Here is a 13,634-nt window from a genome sequence, read left to right on the forward strand (position 1 = left end):
CCTACTAACAATCGCCGGCCCCTCCCGCGCCTTCTCTAGATTGTATGCAAAGCTCTGACTGTTCGACGTATCAGCATTGCTCATGATCGGCAACGATCGTAAAATGAACAATGCACTGCAGACCCCGATGTCGGAAAGACTTCAATTTTTTGTGCAGTTGTTCGCTCGTTGCATGCAGCTAATCTGCAGTTTCTGCAAGTATAACGACCAGAGCCTCTTCAGCACGTCAGTCACTATATCCTAGATCAGCTTAATCTAACAACGGTAGACATGCTCCTACCCGCACTCTTCTTCCACACTCCATATTATGCGCGTCTGGAGCGTTCTCTTTTTTGTGTATGATGTATGATATGACTGCGACATCCGATCAGACGCCCCAGTCCCCTGCGACGCAGACTGCAACCTCACCAACGCCCACGCGTACAACCCCACGCTCCAAACCTTCCGACACGAGCCGACCTCCCGCTAATACTACCCTCCTCCATGGCCCTCCTCCCTTTGCTTGCCCCCCTCACCACACACACACACACACACACACACACACACACACACACACACACACACACACACACACACACACACACACACACACACACACACACGACACCGCCACCACTTCAGTCGGGTGCGATCCTGTTGAACGTCCGTCTGATCTCGCCTACACATATGAGAGCGCCGACAACTTTGCTGCGTTCCCAACATTCGCTGTCATCCCGGCCCAGGTACACACGCACACACATACACACACACACGACATGAAGTAGGATATGTGAGTAGAGGGGAACACATGACTTCTGTCTGTCTGTCTATGTGTGGTGCGCTCATCATCATCACCCTCATCATCATCACCCTCATCACCCTCATCATCATCACCCTCATCATCATCACCCTCATCATCATCACCCTCATCATCATCACCCTCATCATCATCATCATCATCATCATCATCATCATCATCATCATCGTCATGGCGTGTAATGGCGCGCGTGCGTCAGCTGTCAATGGGATCGACGATCTTGGATATGGACGGGTTTCGCTTCCACCCGATGATGCTGCTACATGGCGAGCAGCACATTGCGTTCCACAAGCCAATGCCAACAGAAGGTGCTTCCTGCCGTGCGCGCATGAGATGTTGCTCACATGCACCGTGAGGGTTTAAGAGAGAGTGTGTGTGTGATTGTGATTGTGATTGTGTGTGTGTGTGTGTGTCAGAGAGAGAGAGAGAGAGAGAGAGAGAGAGAGCGAGTGTGTGTGATAGAGAGAGAGAGAGAGAGAGAGAGCGAGTGTGTGTGATAGTGAGGTTGAGTGCGTGTCTGACACGTGCGAACCGTCGAACTGTGGCTCACAAGCTTCCACTGCCTCCGCACACTCCCCCTCCCCACAAACGCACACTTATCACCTTGCGAAGGCACTGTGACGTCCACTGCGCGTATGCTCGACATTGTGGACAAAGGATCCGGCGCCCTGGCGCTCCTCCAAGGTAATAACAACGATGATGATGATGATGATGATGATGATGATGATGATGATGATGATGATGATGATGATGATGATGATGATGATGATGATGACAGTGGTGGTGGTGGGAGTGGCCATGGTGAGGAAGACACAAAGAACACAAAGAACACAGACAGCGCAACAACCCTAATCGTTAGAGTCGTAGTTGTGCTTCATCCTCACACCCACGGCTCCTCACTTGTGAACGCACGTTCCACGTTGCCTCCTTGTCTTCCTTTCCTTAGTGGATACGCGCGACACGAGTGGCGCTCTCGTGTGCACCAACACGTTTTCGCTGTTTGTTCGTGGCAAGGGCGGATTTGGCGGCCCAACAACCACGAAGCACGCCCTGGTACGGTGCCATCTGCAATCACTTGCGAGCCGCTCCTAGCTTGGGAGTTTATTTTCCACAGACACACAGACAAACACACAGACACAGACAAACACACAGACACAGACACAGACACAGACACACAGACAAACACACAGACACAGACAAACACACAGACACAGACAAACACACAGACACAGACACAGACACAGACACACAGACAAACACACAGACACAGACAAACACACAGACACACAGACACACGTGCACGCACGCAGACATGGGACATGCTAATGACCGTGTGCCCTTGGTGTGTGCATTGCTGGTGCAGCCGCGTGTGAGTGTTCCGTCGTCCCCGCCGACGAATGTCATCGAGGAGAAGACGCACACGAACCAGGTGACCATTGCTCTGTTGTTTGCATGCGAATGTTTACCCTGTACCTTTTCTGAAAACCAACAGCACACATACACACATTGATGCACTCACACGTTTGCTGACTCACACCCACACTTGCACACCCACACTCACACTCACACTTGCACACACACACACACATTTATGCACTCACACACACACACTTACACTTACATTTGCACACCCACACACTAACACTCACCCACGCCCCCATACACACACACACACTGCGAGACACAGGCTGCCGTGTATCGCCTCTCTGGCGACTTCAACCCATTGCACATTGACCTAAACATGGCCAAAGTCGCAAACTTCAAGCAGCCTATCCTGCACGGCCTGTGCACAATGGGATATGGCATCCGCCACGTGTTGCAGGCCTGCTCCAAAACTGCCAATGGCGATGATGACACAGGCAACCATCCCACCATTGCATCACTGCAAGCGCGCTTCGCCAGTCCGGTTTTCCCCGGCGAAACGCTCCAGACATCCGTGTGGCAAGACGGCAGCACGGCGGTGTTCCAGGTGAAGGTCGTCGAGCGCGATGCTGTTGTTCTCACGGCGGGCCGCGTGGTATTCGCCAGCGACGCCGATGCAGCGGCACCCCCAGCAGCAGGAACCGCAAACAAAACTGAACAGCAGCAGCAGCAGGGGCCGGCACTGAAGGTGCGGTGGGTGGTCTTGGAGGAGTGGCTCGCTGTTGTGATTTGCATGGGTTGGCATCATGGCTGTTCCGCATTGTGACAGACGCGATGACGCATGCAACCTACTGACACACACATACACACAACATACAAACGCACACACACACACAACATACAAACGCGCGCGCGCACACACGCACACACACACACACAACATACAAACGCGCGCGCGCACACACACACACACAAACAAACAAACAAACAAACACTTGCGTGATGCAGGCCACGGCCATCTTTGAGCGGATGAAAGCGACGCTGAGTGAGAAGATGGTGAAGAAGGCAAACGCAATCTTCCAGTGGAACATCAAGGACGCAGCCAAGAACACGCACGTGTGGACAGTCGACCTGAAGAAGGGAAGTGGCGAAATCTACCGCGGACAACCGAAGAGCGGGCGCCCTGGCTGCACGCTCACGCTGAGTGATGACGACTTTGCACAGCTTGTCGATGGCAAGTTGGATCCGATGAAGGCGTTCATGTCCGGAAAACTCAAGCTGTCCGGAAACATGATGCTCGCGCAGAAACTGCAGGTTCTCCTCAGGCCCTGATGCAAGCAATGTGTCTGCTTGAACGAAAACACACGCGCTCTCTTGTTTTTGGGGGTCGCTGCTTGTTTTCCTTGCTCTCCTTCCGCGTGCCTTGCCTTGATAGTGTCGTGCAGTGTTGTGTGGTTCGTTTACTTGTTTCCGCTGTTGCTCTGTCATCACCAGTCGAATACAACACAGCAGCAGTCGCCCGCCCTCGTCTCCAAGCAACATAACTTTCTACCACGCACAAACAGCAAGTTTCAACTTGACACAAGACACAGCGGTGCCAATCGTAAACTGAGCACACACAAAAAAACACACGCTCACAATTAAACACCCACGAGCACGCACATGTACAGGCACGCACTCGCAATCACACAATCTCCCATTGTCTTTGTTATCCCACACTCATCACCCCCCCCCCCCTTCCCATCTTCCTTTTCATTCACCCGGGCGTGTTGGGCTGAAGATATTCGTGGAAGTCCGCTGATCTCCGCTTCATCTTGGCGTCTTCGTAGTTGGACTGCTGTCGCTGCTGCGTTGCGTCGCCATCATGCATGCCCAACACGTTTGTGTTCTCGTACTCACCGTTGCCCTGCACGAGCTCTGCGTCTTCGTACTCGTGCACAGGCGGCAGCTGCGGCGGCAGCACAGGCGTCAGCGGTTCACTCATATCCGTGTTGCGCCTCGTCACCGCGCGTGTGCTGCTGTCATCGCCTTCCACAGACAGGTATCCTTCCTTGGCATCCTCGTCTGGCTCTGCGTAGTCGTGCTCGGCCACGTTGTACACCTCCGTGCCGTCGTACGTGTCGTGGCGCCGCCGAATGAAGCTCACCTCCTGGCCACCACCACCAATGCCTCGCATCCTCCCTCCCTGTTGTTGCTGCTGCTGCTGCTGCTGCTGCTGCTGTGAGCCATAATGCGTGCCGCTGGTGCCGTTCTCGGCAAACACCGTCTCAGCCATCATATCGGCAGGCATGGCTGTGTCTTCATAGTCCTGCAGCGTGTGTGCTGCCATTGCGTCCTCATACTCGCTCACGGGCAGGCGTGGGCTCGCCCGGCCTGATTGCGCGTTCCCACTCAGCATCTCCCCTGCGTACTCGTGACCATCGTCACCATCGTCGTCGTCATCCCCAAGTTGTGGCGTCGCTCGTGTGTAATCAGTTGGGCGCCTGCCGCCCTTCTCATAGTCATCTGGTGCGTATGGGTTGGCCGTGTTTTCGCCGGCGTCATACAGCCCCTCCGTGCTGGGGCGGGCGGGACCAGGGTCGATGACAGGCGGGTGCCCGTGCACGTCCACATCCACCACGGAGTCGCCATCTTCGCTGCGCGTGAGGTCATACACGACAGAGCGGCGCGGTTGGCCCGCAGGCGTGTACTGCTTGAAGGGCACGGGTGACGACGAGTCCAGCACACACACGGTGGTGCCGTCCGTGCTGTTGTCCAGCGTGGTGGGTGTGCGCGTGGACGGCGGGTTGCCGTCTGGCTGTGTCGGGTACAGGATGTCGCTTCGCTGCTGTTTCTCCAGCGCAACGTACTTGGTTCCGTTGCTGCTTGCAGACGTGGTGCCCGTCATGTTGGTGCTCGCTGTTGCCGCTGTGCCGGCAGGCGAGACGGACCTGCCCTCCGTCTGGTACGAATTAAAACGCGTCTCCGCGCGTTCGTTCGGGACCAGGTTTGGGACTGGCGACAAGGGCTCCTCCAGGAGAGGACTGCCGTTTGGAACGCCGGACCGCAGCGATTCAAACGCGCGCCGAAGCTCATCAAACTGGGGGCTGCATGTTGTGTGGATGCACAAATCATGCATGAGTGAGTGCATGTGTATGTGTGTTGGTGGGCTTGGAGACTCCGCAAAGCCTACGTTGACGTGCATTGGAAAGCAGTTGTACCACTGGGCGCCTTGAACGCTCACACATCTCGCCCAACCCTGCCGCAATCACAGCAACAACAACAACAACAACAACAACAACAACAACAACAACAACAACAACAACAACAACAACAACAACAACAACAACAACAACAACAACAACAACAACAACAACAATAACAACAACAACAACAACGTCCCCAGACGGCCACAGTTGCTTTACCGCTGGAAGGGATCATGGTGCCAGCACAGAAGCATGAGGTGGTACACCTCCTTGGGGCACTTGCGCGGACGCGGGAGTCGATACCCGCACGTCACCTTGGCCCACACCTGAACATGCATCGCAACAACGGCAAGCGCAAGTGTGTGTGAGAACTGGGAAAGAGCCAAATGCTTGGTGGCTGAGGGAGCACAATGCGAAACAAACTGATTACACACACACACACACACACACACACACACACACACACACACACACACACACACACACGCACGCACAAGACACACACGCACGCACAAGACACACACACACACACACACACACCTTCTGGTTGCTCCATCCCTCGTACGGGCGAGCGGCACGTGTCCAGATCTGGTATTTGCACATACCAGGAAACAAATCGAAGTCAGCGTGGAAATGAAACAGGAAATATCGCATACACGCAGGTGCGACAAGACCAACAACCACACCCACACCCACACCCCTCCCCACACACACACACACACACACACACCCCACACACACACACACAAGGTGGAGTGCACGTGAACATGTGAGAACGTACCTCGTAGATGAGAATGCCGAAACTCCAGCAGTCCGAAGCGCTGGAAAACTTCTGATTCTCCAACGCCTCTGGCGCCGTCCTGCACGTAGGCGGATGCGCGTGTGTGTTTGCGGTTGCGTGTTTGTGTACTTGTGAGTGAGGTACGGAAGGTGGTTGGAAAGCCAGAATATGGTTGGGCGAAAAAGCGCCAATGCGTTCAGTGGTTTCGCAACCTGCCCTTTTGCACGCGTGCACGGAAGCAAGCATGTCGTGATCACTCACCATCGCACTGGAAGGGCGCCACCTTTGCGCGAGTGGTAATAGTCGGAGTGCTCTGAAACGAGAGAAAAGGATGGCTGATGTGAGAAAAATAAAAAATCAAGACTAGAAGGACAGAAAGACAGAGAGACAGATGAAACAACACATGAAACAACACAAATGCACACACACACACACACACACACACACACACACACACACACACACACGCACACACACACACGCACATACACACAGAATGTACCGCACCTGTTTCGCGGGAGAGACCGAAATCGCTGATCTTACAGCGCTCCTCAGAGCTCAGCAGCACATTTCGAGCCGCAATATCACGATGCACAAACCTGCCACAAAGGAAACGAGTTCAAAGTGCATCACGCACTCACACGTGAGTCATAGCCCCATGTAGACACACAGAGTCGCACACGCAACCAGTTTACAAGCACACAAACCAAAGCAAACCGAAACAAACAAATGGCAATCACTCACCCGCGTGAGGCGAGGTAGGCGAGGCCGGCTGCGCAATCGACGGCAAACCGGTATTTCATGTCCAGTGGTGGGTCGTTGGCAGCGAGATACGCGTTCAGCGCGCCGAGTTCGCAAAACTCAATGACCATCAGCATCGGTTCACCAGCAGTCACAACTCCAACCAGACCAACAACGTTCGGGTGCTGGAATTGCGCCTGTTGTTGTGTGAGCATGTGTGGGTGAGGGCGGGTGAGAAAGCAGGCATGTATGTGTGTGCATGGTGTGTGCGCATGTGGGCGTGTGCTGTGCATATGGGCGTGTTGAATGTTCAACGGTGCGGGGGGATTTTCCCACCATTACGACGTGTGCGGCTTGTACACACACAAGTCTGACAGGATGAACGAGCCACCACACAAGCAGCTGCTCACGACAAGAGCAAACATGCAAAACCAACCATGACGGCGCTCTCTTGAAGGAGTTCGCGTCGGCCAATATCGCCAGCTTCCTCGTGCAGTGTTTTGATGGCCACAATGTATCTAGCGGAGGCACATTGAGAGAGTGTGTGAGCGTGTGTGCATGTGTGCGTGTGTGCGTGTGTTTGCGATGCATCATCAGCCACACGTACTGATGTGTTTTGTGTTCGCAACATACACAGAACAATTGCACGGGTACATGTTCAATCCACCCTCCCTGTGCCCGTTCTTCTATCCCAAAATAGTGACACAGCACGTACTGTGGTCGCCCTGGTTCGTTGAGTAGGCCTTTGCACACGTTGCCAAAGTTGCCCTGCAAGCAAGGTGTTGCGCGGGGTCACAAACATCAGTCGTGATGTCATGTCATGATGGAGAGAGCCATCGCCACACAAGACATGCAGCCAAACGAAACTCGACAAACTCGCACACACAAAAGCACATGCAAACGCACATGCAAACGCACACATACACACGCACATGCAACCCACACCCCCCAACAAACAAACGCACCTTGCCCAGGACATCGAGGATCTTGACGAAGGAGCGTTTGAGTTCGCGCGGTTTCACGGGCCCCTCCCCCTTGGCCGTGTCAAACCCGGTGAGCGCCTTGAGCTGACGCATCTCCTCCAGGATCGCCTCAAAGTCGTGTGGGCGCTTTCGGGCGCGCACAATGAGCACGGCAATCACAACGCACAGGACAATGATGATGGCCACAACCGCAACGGCAACGCCAACAATGCCAGCCGTGGACAGCGATCCTGCCGCAGAGCCGCCTGTGCCCGTGCCGCTGCCTGCTGCCACGACCGTCACGTTGAACTCGCACGCGGCGCTGTTGCCAGAGGCGTCCGTGGCCACGATGCTCACCAGCGTCACGCCAATTGGGAACAGGTCGCCCGTCGTGTGTGACGCCTCGACAGTTGGTGGGCCGTCGTTGTCGGTCCACGTGACGTCTGTCCACGACGCTGCCACATCTGACCCGTCGTCCGACACCGCGCTGGGACCCACGCTCGGGCAGTTGAGGGCGCTTGGCGGCGTGACGTCAACCACTTCCACCTCAAACGTGCACGTGCCCGCGTTGCCCCAGTCATCCGTAACACTAATCTGCGCCTGCGTTACGCCAATTGCATAGGTGCTCTGTGCAGTCTCCACGTCGAACGTCGCCTGCAGGTTGTCGGGTGGCGTGTACACACGACCGCGGTCAACCACGCGTGGTGGCTCCACGAGCGATGCATCCAGCACACCCACACCCGTCGTCTCGTCGGCGTTGAGCAGCTGCGAAGGCGGGCACGTGACAACCGGTGCATCAGCGTCCACCACGCGGACATAGAACACGCACGTTGCCGTGGCGCCAAACTGATCCATGGCCTCGTACACGACCTGGTAGTCGGGGTCGCTTGGGGTCTTGATGGGCAGGAGCACGGGCGGTGTGAGCGAGCCAACGTCTGACACGACGCGGCGGTTGTCTGTTGCATGCGGCTCAACCCACGTCACGTTGGCCGCGCTGGCGTCGGCCGGTGCAATGGCGGTGATGTTGTCTGGGCACGTGTTGCCGTATGTTGGCGGCACGTCGTCCTCAAAGGTGAGAAAGCCGTCTGTTCGCGTCGGGGTGGAGCCCTGCTCGTCCGAGGACAGGAACAGGTACTCCACGCGCACGCTGCTGTCTGGGGTGAGCCCAAACGTGGCGGGCTCGTGTGAACCTCCGTGGCTCCTCCTGCGGCGGCGCGCGTCGGCCAGGGAGAACAGGCCCGGGTACTGGAGCAGGACGTTGACGCCGGAAAAGGACAGCTCCTGCGTGAAGATGCGGGACGTTCCTCGAACCCGAATCGTCTCCACGTCGTTGGTCGTCGTGTTGAACTTGATGGTGCTGTCGGCGGATGACTGGAACTCGAGGATGACGTCACCATTCTCGTTCCGGAAGAAGGGGCCGCTGTTGCCTGCTCCGTCTGATTGCATGATGTTGTTCGGTCCTCCGTCTCCAAACTGGAGGGAGTTGGGCAGGGAGAGGTTTCCCAGCCTGAGGGCGGCGGACACAAACTCGTTCTCGTTCTGCTCAAAGGGCAGCGCATCCTGCAGCACCAGCGGCGCCTCGGTCGTCGTCGTCGTGCCCGTGCTTGCAGTGGTGGGTGGGGCATCGGAGGGTGTTGTTGGTGACGAGCCCGGTCGAGTTGTGCCAGTGAACGTGCCAGTGGTGGTGGTGATCGTAGTGGTCGTCGTCGTCGTCGTGGTTGGCGTGGTTGTTGTGGAGGGCGGGACATCGGCTGCCTGCTCGTCCGTGAGCCGCACGAGCGTGATGTCAATGACGAAGCGTGCGCGAACCTCCTGCTCGCCAAACACAAGCGCAAACGCATCGCCAGTGGACGGCTGCAGGCCCACACTGAGCGTGTTGGTCTCCGGAACAACGCCCGTGACGGCATAGAAAAGCGGTGCGCGGTTGCCCGGCGCCAGAATCTGGTCCGCGTACACGCTCTGCACGACGTTGCCGCCAAGCGGCACGGAGCCAACCTCCACGCTGGTGATGTCTGTGAAGCGGACGTTGAAGGCAGACGGCAGTGTCACATGGTCGTAGTCTACAAGCACCAGGAACGTGCATGTGCCCGTGTTGCCGCTTGTGTCCTGTGCCGTGTACGTGACCTCGTGGGGCGAGTCTGTGACACTGAATTCAGCCCCGGGGGCGTGTGAGCGCTCAACGCTGCGCACTTCGACGTTGTCGACAGCTGTCGGCTCCGTCCACGTCGCCACAGCAGTCGCCTGCACATGTTCGGGGTTGGGGTTGGGGTTGGGATGGGGTTGGGGGAGTCAGAGGAAAGAGAGAGAGAGGAAGGGAGAGGGGGAGGGGGAGGTTGAGGGAGTTGAATAGTTGGAGGAGGGCACATATCAGACGCGCAGTCATGGTGCAGGGCTGAATTCAACAGGGACCCAACACAAGGTGTGCAAAGAAACGAAGAAACAAAGAAACACACACACATACATGCACACACACACACACACACACACAAAACACACACAACACACACACACAAAACACAACACACAAACACACACACACACACACACAACACACACACGCAAACACAAGACAAGCAAGCGAGCTGGTGCCAGTCAGGGAGACTCACGCTGTTGCGGTCTGCGCGCACAGAGACGACAGTGGGGCAGTTCTCAAACGTCGGTGGCGTGATGTCCTGAATGGTGACAGCGGCGCCGGGGTCAGTCGTGCTGACGCTTGAAGAGTGGTCTGTCTTGTACACAACAAAGTTCTGCGACTTGCTGTAGAAGGTGGAGTAAACGTCCCGGCTGATGGGCGTGTCGCTGCTTGCTGCGGCGCCGTTGAGAACAAAGACAAGCCGTTCCAGCTGGAATGGCTGTGTCAGCGCTGCGGTGGTCAGCGTGAAGCGGAAGCATTGTCCGTCTGCCGCAATGAGCGCAGAGCTGGCGCTGAGGTCCACTTGCCGCTGTCCATTCCCCGTGTAGTGGAAGACGGTCTGCGCCTCCACCTGTATTGCGTCATCCTCCCACTCGGTCAAGCCAGGCTGCTGGCAAAACTCCAAACGCGTGGACACGGAGGCCTCGGTGTTTGCATCAGCGACCTGAAACGAAAACGACTCGCCATCGGGTGGCTGCAACACGAGCCCAAACCCGTGCAGGGGAAGAATTGCGCCATACAGCGCATTCACTTGCAATCCGGCTCCTGCATGTGTGTGTGTGTGTGTGTGTGTGCGAGAGAGGGAGGGTGTGTGCGTGTGTGTGTGTGTGTGTGTGTGTGTGTGAACGGTGGTGTCAACGAAGATAAATGCAAGACACAACACGGAAGCAAGCCGACAACACAATGGATACACACGAGCAACCAAATACACACAAACAAACACAAGCAGACACGCACACACAACAGACAAACACGCAAACACAACAGACAAACACGCAACCACAAATCAACATACAGACACACACACACACACACACACACACACGCAAACACAAATCAACAACCGTACCGCTGATTTGCTGCTGGTCGATGATGTAGTCGAGGGAGATGGCACGGCTTCCACCGCTGCTGCTTTGCGGAAGGAACACATGGCCAACAGAGCTGATGGTGAGAGTGACGCCAGGGAGTACGGTGACCTGCACCAGGCACCATGATGGCGGCTGCACCGTGGCGCTGCTGTAGAAGGAGTGAACGAACACGCCCTGCGAGTACGTGTTGTTATCAAAGGTGTTCCCTGGCGCCGTCTCGAGCGTGTGTGAGTAGTGCACGAGTGGCGATGCGCGCAGCAAGCGCTGCCGCAGTGGCGTCCACTCCATATCCGCAGTGGTGGCGTTGCCCGTGAGCACATAGTGCTGGGCACCTGCGCAATCCACAGTGGCGATGACAGGGACCACAAGCAGAAACGCGGCCGTGCATGGGCCGGGCAAGGTGCTGGTGCTGCTCAGAATGCACGTGCTGCGCGTGTCCGCCGCCTCCAAGACGAGAACATATGCACGGCGTGGCGGTGTGACGTCAGCGATGGATTGCGTCAGGGAGATGGTCGCCTGGCCATTCGCCGCGCTCCACGCCACGGCTAAAGGCACGTTGCTGTCTTCCTGGTACCCGTACTCATCCGGCAGCATGAACGTGTCGTAGGCTGTGAGGTAGCCCTGGTTGCGGACGCGCACATTCACGCCCAGGCCATCTGGGGACGACGCTGCAACCACAGCGGAGAAGGAGGTGGTATCTGCTGACTCAGCAACTGGGGCGATGGCGCTGCTGAGTGATTCGTTGTTGAAGAGGAGGGAAAGGGACGGTGACAGCGACGTGCCTGTCCCAAGCGCAAACTCTGGCCGGCGCATGAATGCTGTGGTGACACGATGGCAAGAGTTAGTGAGATGAGCAATGACAGCTTGAAGGAATGGACGTGCACATGTGGGGGGGGGGGAGGGGGAGAGGTACTAAGCACCAACACCCCTAGCATGCCTCAAATGGCGACCTTGCTTGCAAGTGGAGCACGAGCTCGCAAAAATACGAAGTAGAAAACAGCAGATCGGACAAACGCACACACATACAGACACAGACACATATACACACACACATACACATACACCCCCCCCACACACACACACCAGACGAGATGCCTCGTTCTGCTTACGTTTGCAGACGCGGTTTGAGGTGGCTGTTGGCGCCGCTGCCTCATAAAAGCCATCTTCGGCACTGCACTCATCAGCAATGGGCTGGCAGTCCCTGTCTGTGGTGTCCGTGGGCGGCCTTGCCTCATATTCCACACCGTCCACACACTGCGAGTACTTGAGGCACAGCGTGTCTGTGGTGTCCGTTGCTGGCCTGGGCTCGTACTCATCGCTCTCGCACCTGGAGACGCGCATGCAGATGGCAGTGTGGTACACGGTGTGCGGCCGGGACTGGTACTCGTTCCCAGAGCACTTTGTGATGCGACGGCAACCCGTGGTGGTGAACAGCAGCGGCTCCGGCTCGTTGGCGTCGACGGTTGGGTCGTCCTCGCCCCAATCATCCGGGCGCTCCTCGCCACGATATGTGTTGCCCCGAACGCAGTCCTCCATAGGCTCGCATTCGCGATCGGAGGTGGCTGTGGGGGCCGTGGTTTGCACCTCCGTTTCGGTGGCGCAGAAGGTGAGGTCGCTGCACCCGCGATCCGTTGTCGCCGTTGGCGCGCGCGACTCATATTGGATGTCGGAGCACTCCGTGAGCGGCTGGCATTGTCGGTCACTCGTGGCGGTGGCAGCAACTGTCTCATACTCCTCACCAGAGGCGCACACGGTCAGCTCAGCACACTCCCTGTCATGGCGTGCATGGATTGAAGTGGATGGTGCGTGGGATGGTAAGTGGGTAGATGGTGCGTGGGATGGCGAGTGGGTGGATGGGTGGATGGTGAGTGGATGGGTGGATGGCGGGTGAGGGGAGTAGAACGGCATGTGCATGTCAGCGGGTGGCTGTGGTTATTTGTTTTGTGGTGGTGAAGAGTGGTGTTTGGAGTGTAGCTGGGAAGTCAAGTCAGTGAAACTCAAGCAGTGGAAGGACACGGCAAAAAACCGGCCATGCTCGCTTGAGCTCACCTGTTTGACGTTGCAGTTGGGGCGAGCGTCTCATATTGGGTGTCAGTGCACTCCCGGAGATTGGCACAGTCCCTACAAACGAGGAGCCAGGCACGCGAGGAAACATGCACGTGAGCGAACGAAAGAATGCGAGCACAAGCGTCAGCGAATAAGACGTTGTTCAGCACGAGGTCTTGAACACATGGAGTGGAAGGCGTGTGCCATTGCATGACACAACGAAATCACCCACACAGGCGGGTGGTGCACAAAAGCACGCA

At 56.6% G+C, this 13,634-nt stretch overlaps 2 protein-coding genes across 2 annotated transcripts in view; one reads left to right on the forward strand and one right to left on the reverse strand.

Moving 5' to 3' along the window:
• The window catches only part of PTSG_04583 (hydroxysteroid dehydrogenase 4), a gene marked incomplete at its 5' end in the record, with an annotated part of 6,480 nt that extends 2,766 nt beyond the window's left edge, over positions 1-3,714 (forward strand). The window contains 7 exons of the mRNA XM_004994621.1: positions 622-722; positions 996-1,104; positions 1,409-1,480; positions 1,743-1,849; positions 2,160-2,225; positions 2,484-2,906; positions 3,167-3,714. Coding sequence (XP_004994678.1) covers positions 622-722; positions 996-1,104; positions 1,409-1,480; positions 1,743-1,849; positions 2,160-2,225; positions 2,484-2,906; positions 3,167-3,490 — 1,202 coding nt within the window. The 3' untranslated portion in view covers positions 3,491-3,714. The remainder of the gene's footprint in view (positions 1-621; positions 723-995; positions 1,105-1,408; positions 1,481-1,742; positions 1,850-2,159; positions 2,226-2,483; positions 2,907-3,166) is intronic.
• PTSG_04584 (TK/RTKC protein kinase) overlaps positions 3,608-13,634 on the reverse strand; it is a gene marked incomplete at its 5' end in the record, with an annotated part of 11,297 nt that continues 1,270 nt past the window's right edge. Inside the window, 14 exons of the mRNA XM_004994622.1 lie at positions 3,608-5,244; positions 5,563-5,669; positions 5,884-5,931; positions 6,125-6,203; positions 6,386-6,437; positions 6,632-6,723; positions 6,869-7,062; positions 7,302-7,383; positions 7,581-7,633; positions 7,831-10,068; positions 10,434-11,005; positions 11,310-12,146; positions 12,438-13,099; positions 13,378-13,449. Coding sequence (XP_004994679.1) covers positions 3,915-5,244; positions 5,563-5,669; positions 5,884-5,931; positions 6,125-6,203; positions 6,386-6,437; positions 6,632-6,723; positions 6,869-7,062; positions 7,302-7,383; positions 7,581-7,633; positions 7,831-10,068; positions 10,434-11,005; positions 11,310-12,146; positions 12,438-13,099; positions 13,378-13,449 — 6,418 coding nt within the window. The 3' untranslated portion in view covers positions 3,608-3,914. The remainder of the gene's footprint in view (positions 5,245-5,562; positions 5,670-5,883; positions 5,932-6,124; positions 6,204-6,385; positions 6,438-6,631; positions 6,724-6,868; positions 7,063-7,301; positions 7,384-7,580; positions 7,634-7,830; positions 10,069-10,433; positions 11,006-11,309; positions 12,147-12,437; positions 13,100-13,377; positions 13,450-13,634) is intronic.

This window comes from Salpingoeca rosetta (genome assembly GCF_000188695.1).
Source record: "Salpingoeca rosetta unplaced genomic scaffold supercont1.10, whole genome shotgun sequence".
NCBI classification, from domain to species: domain Eukaryota; class Choanoflagellata; order Craspedida; family Salpingoecidae; genus Salpingoeca; species Salpingoeca rosetta.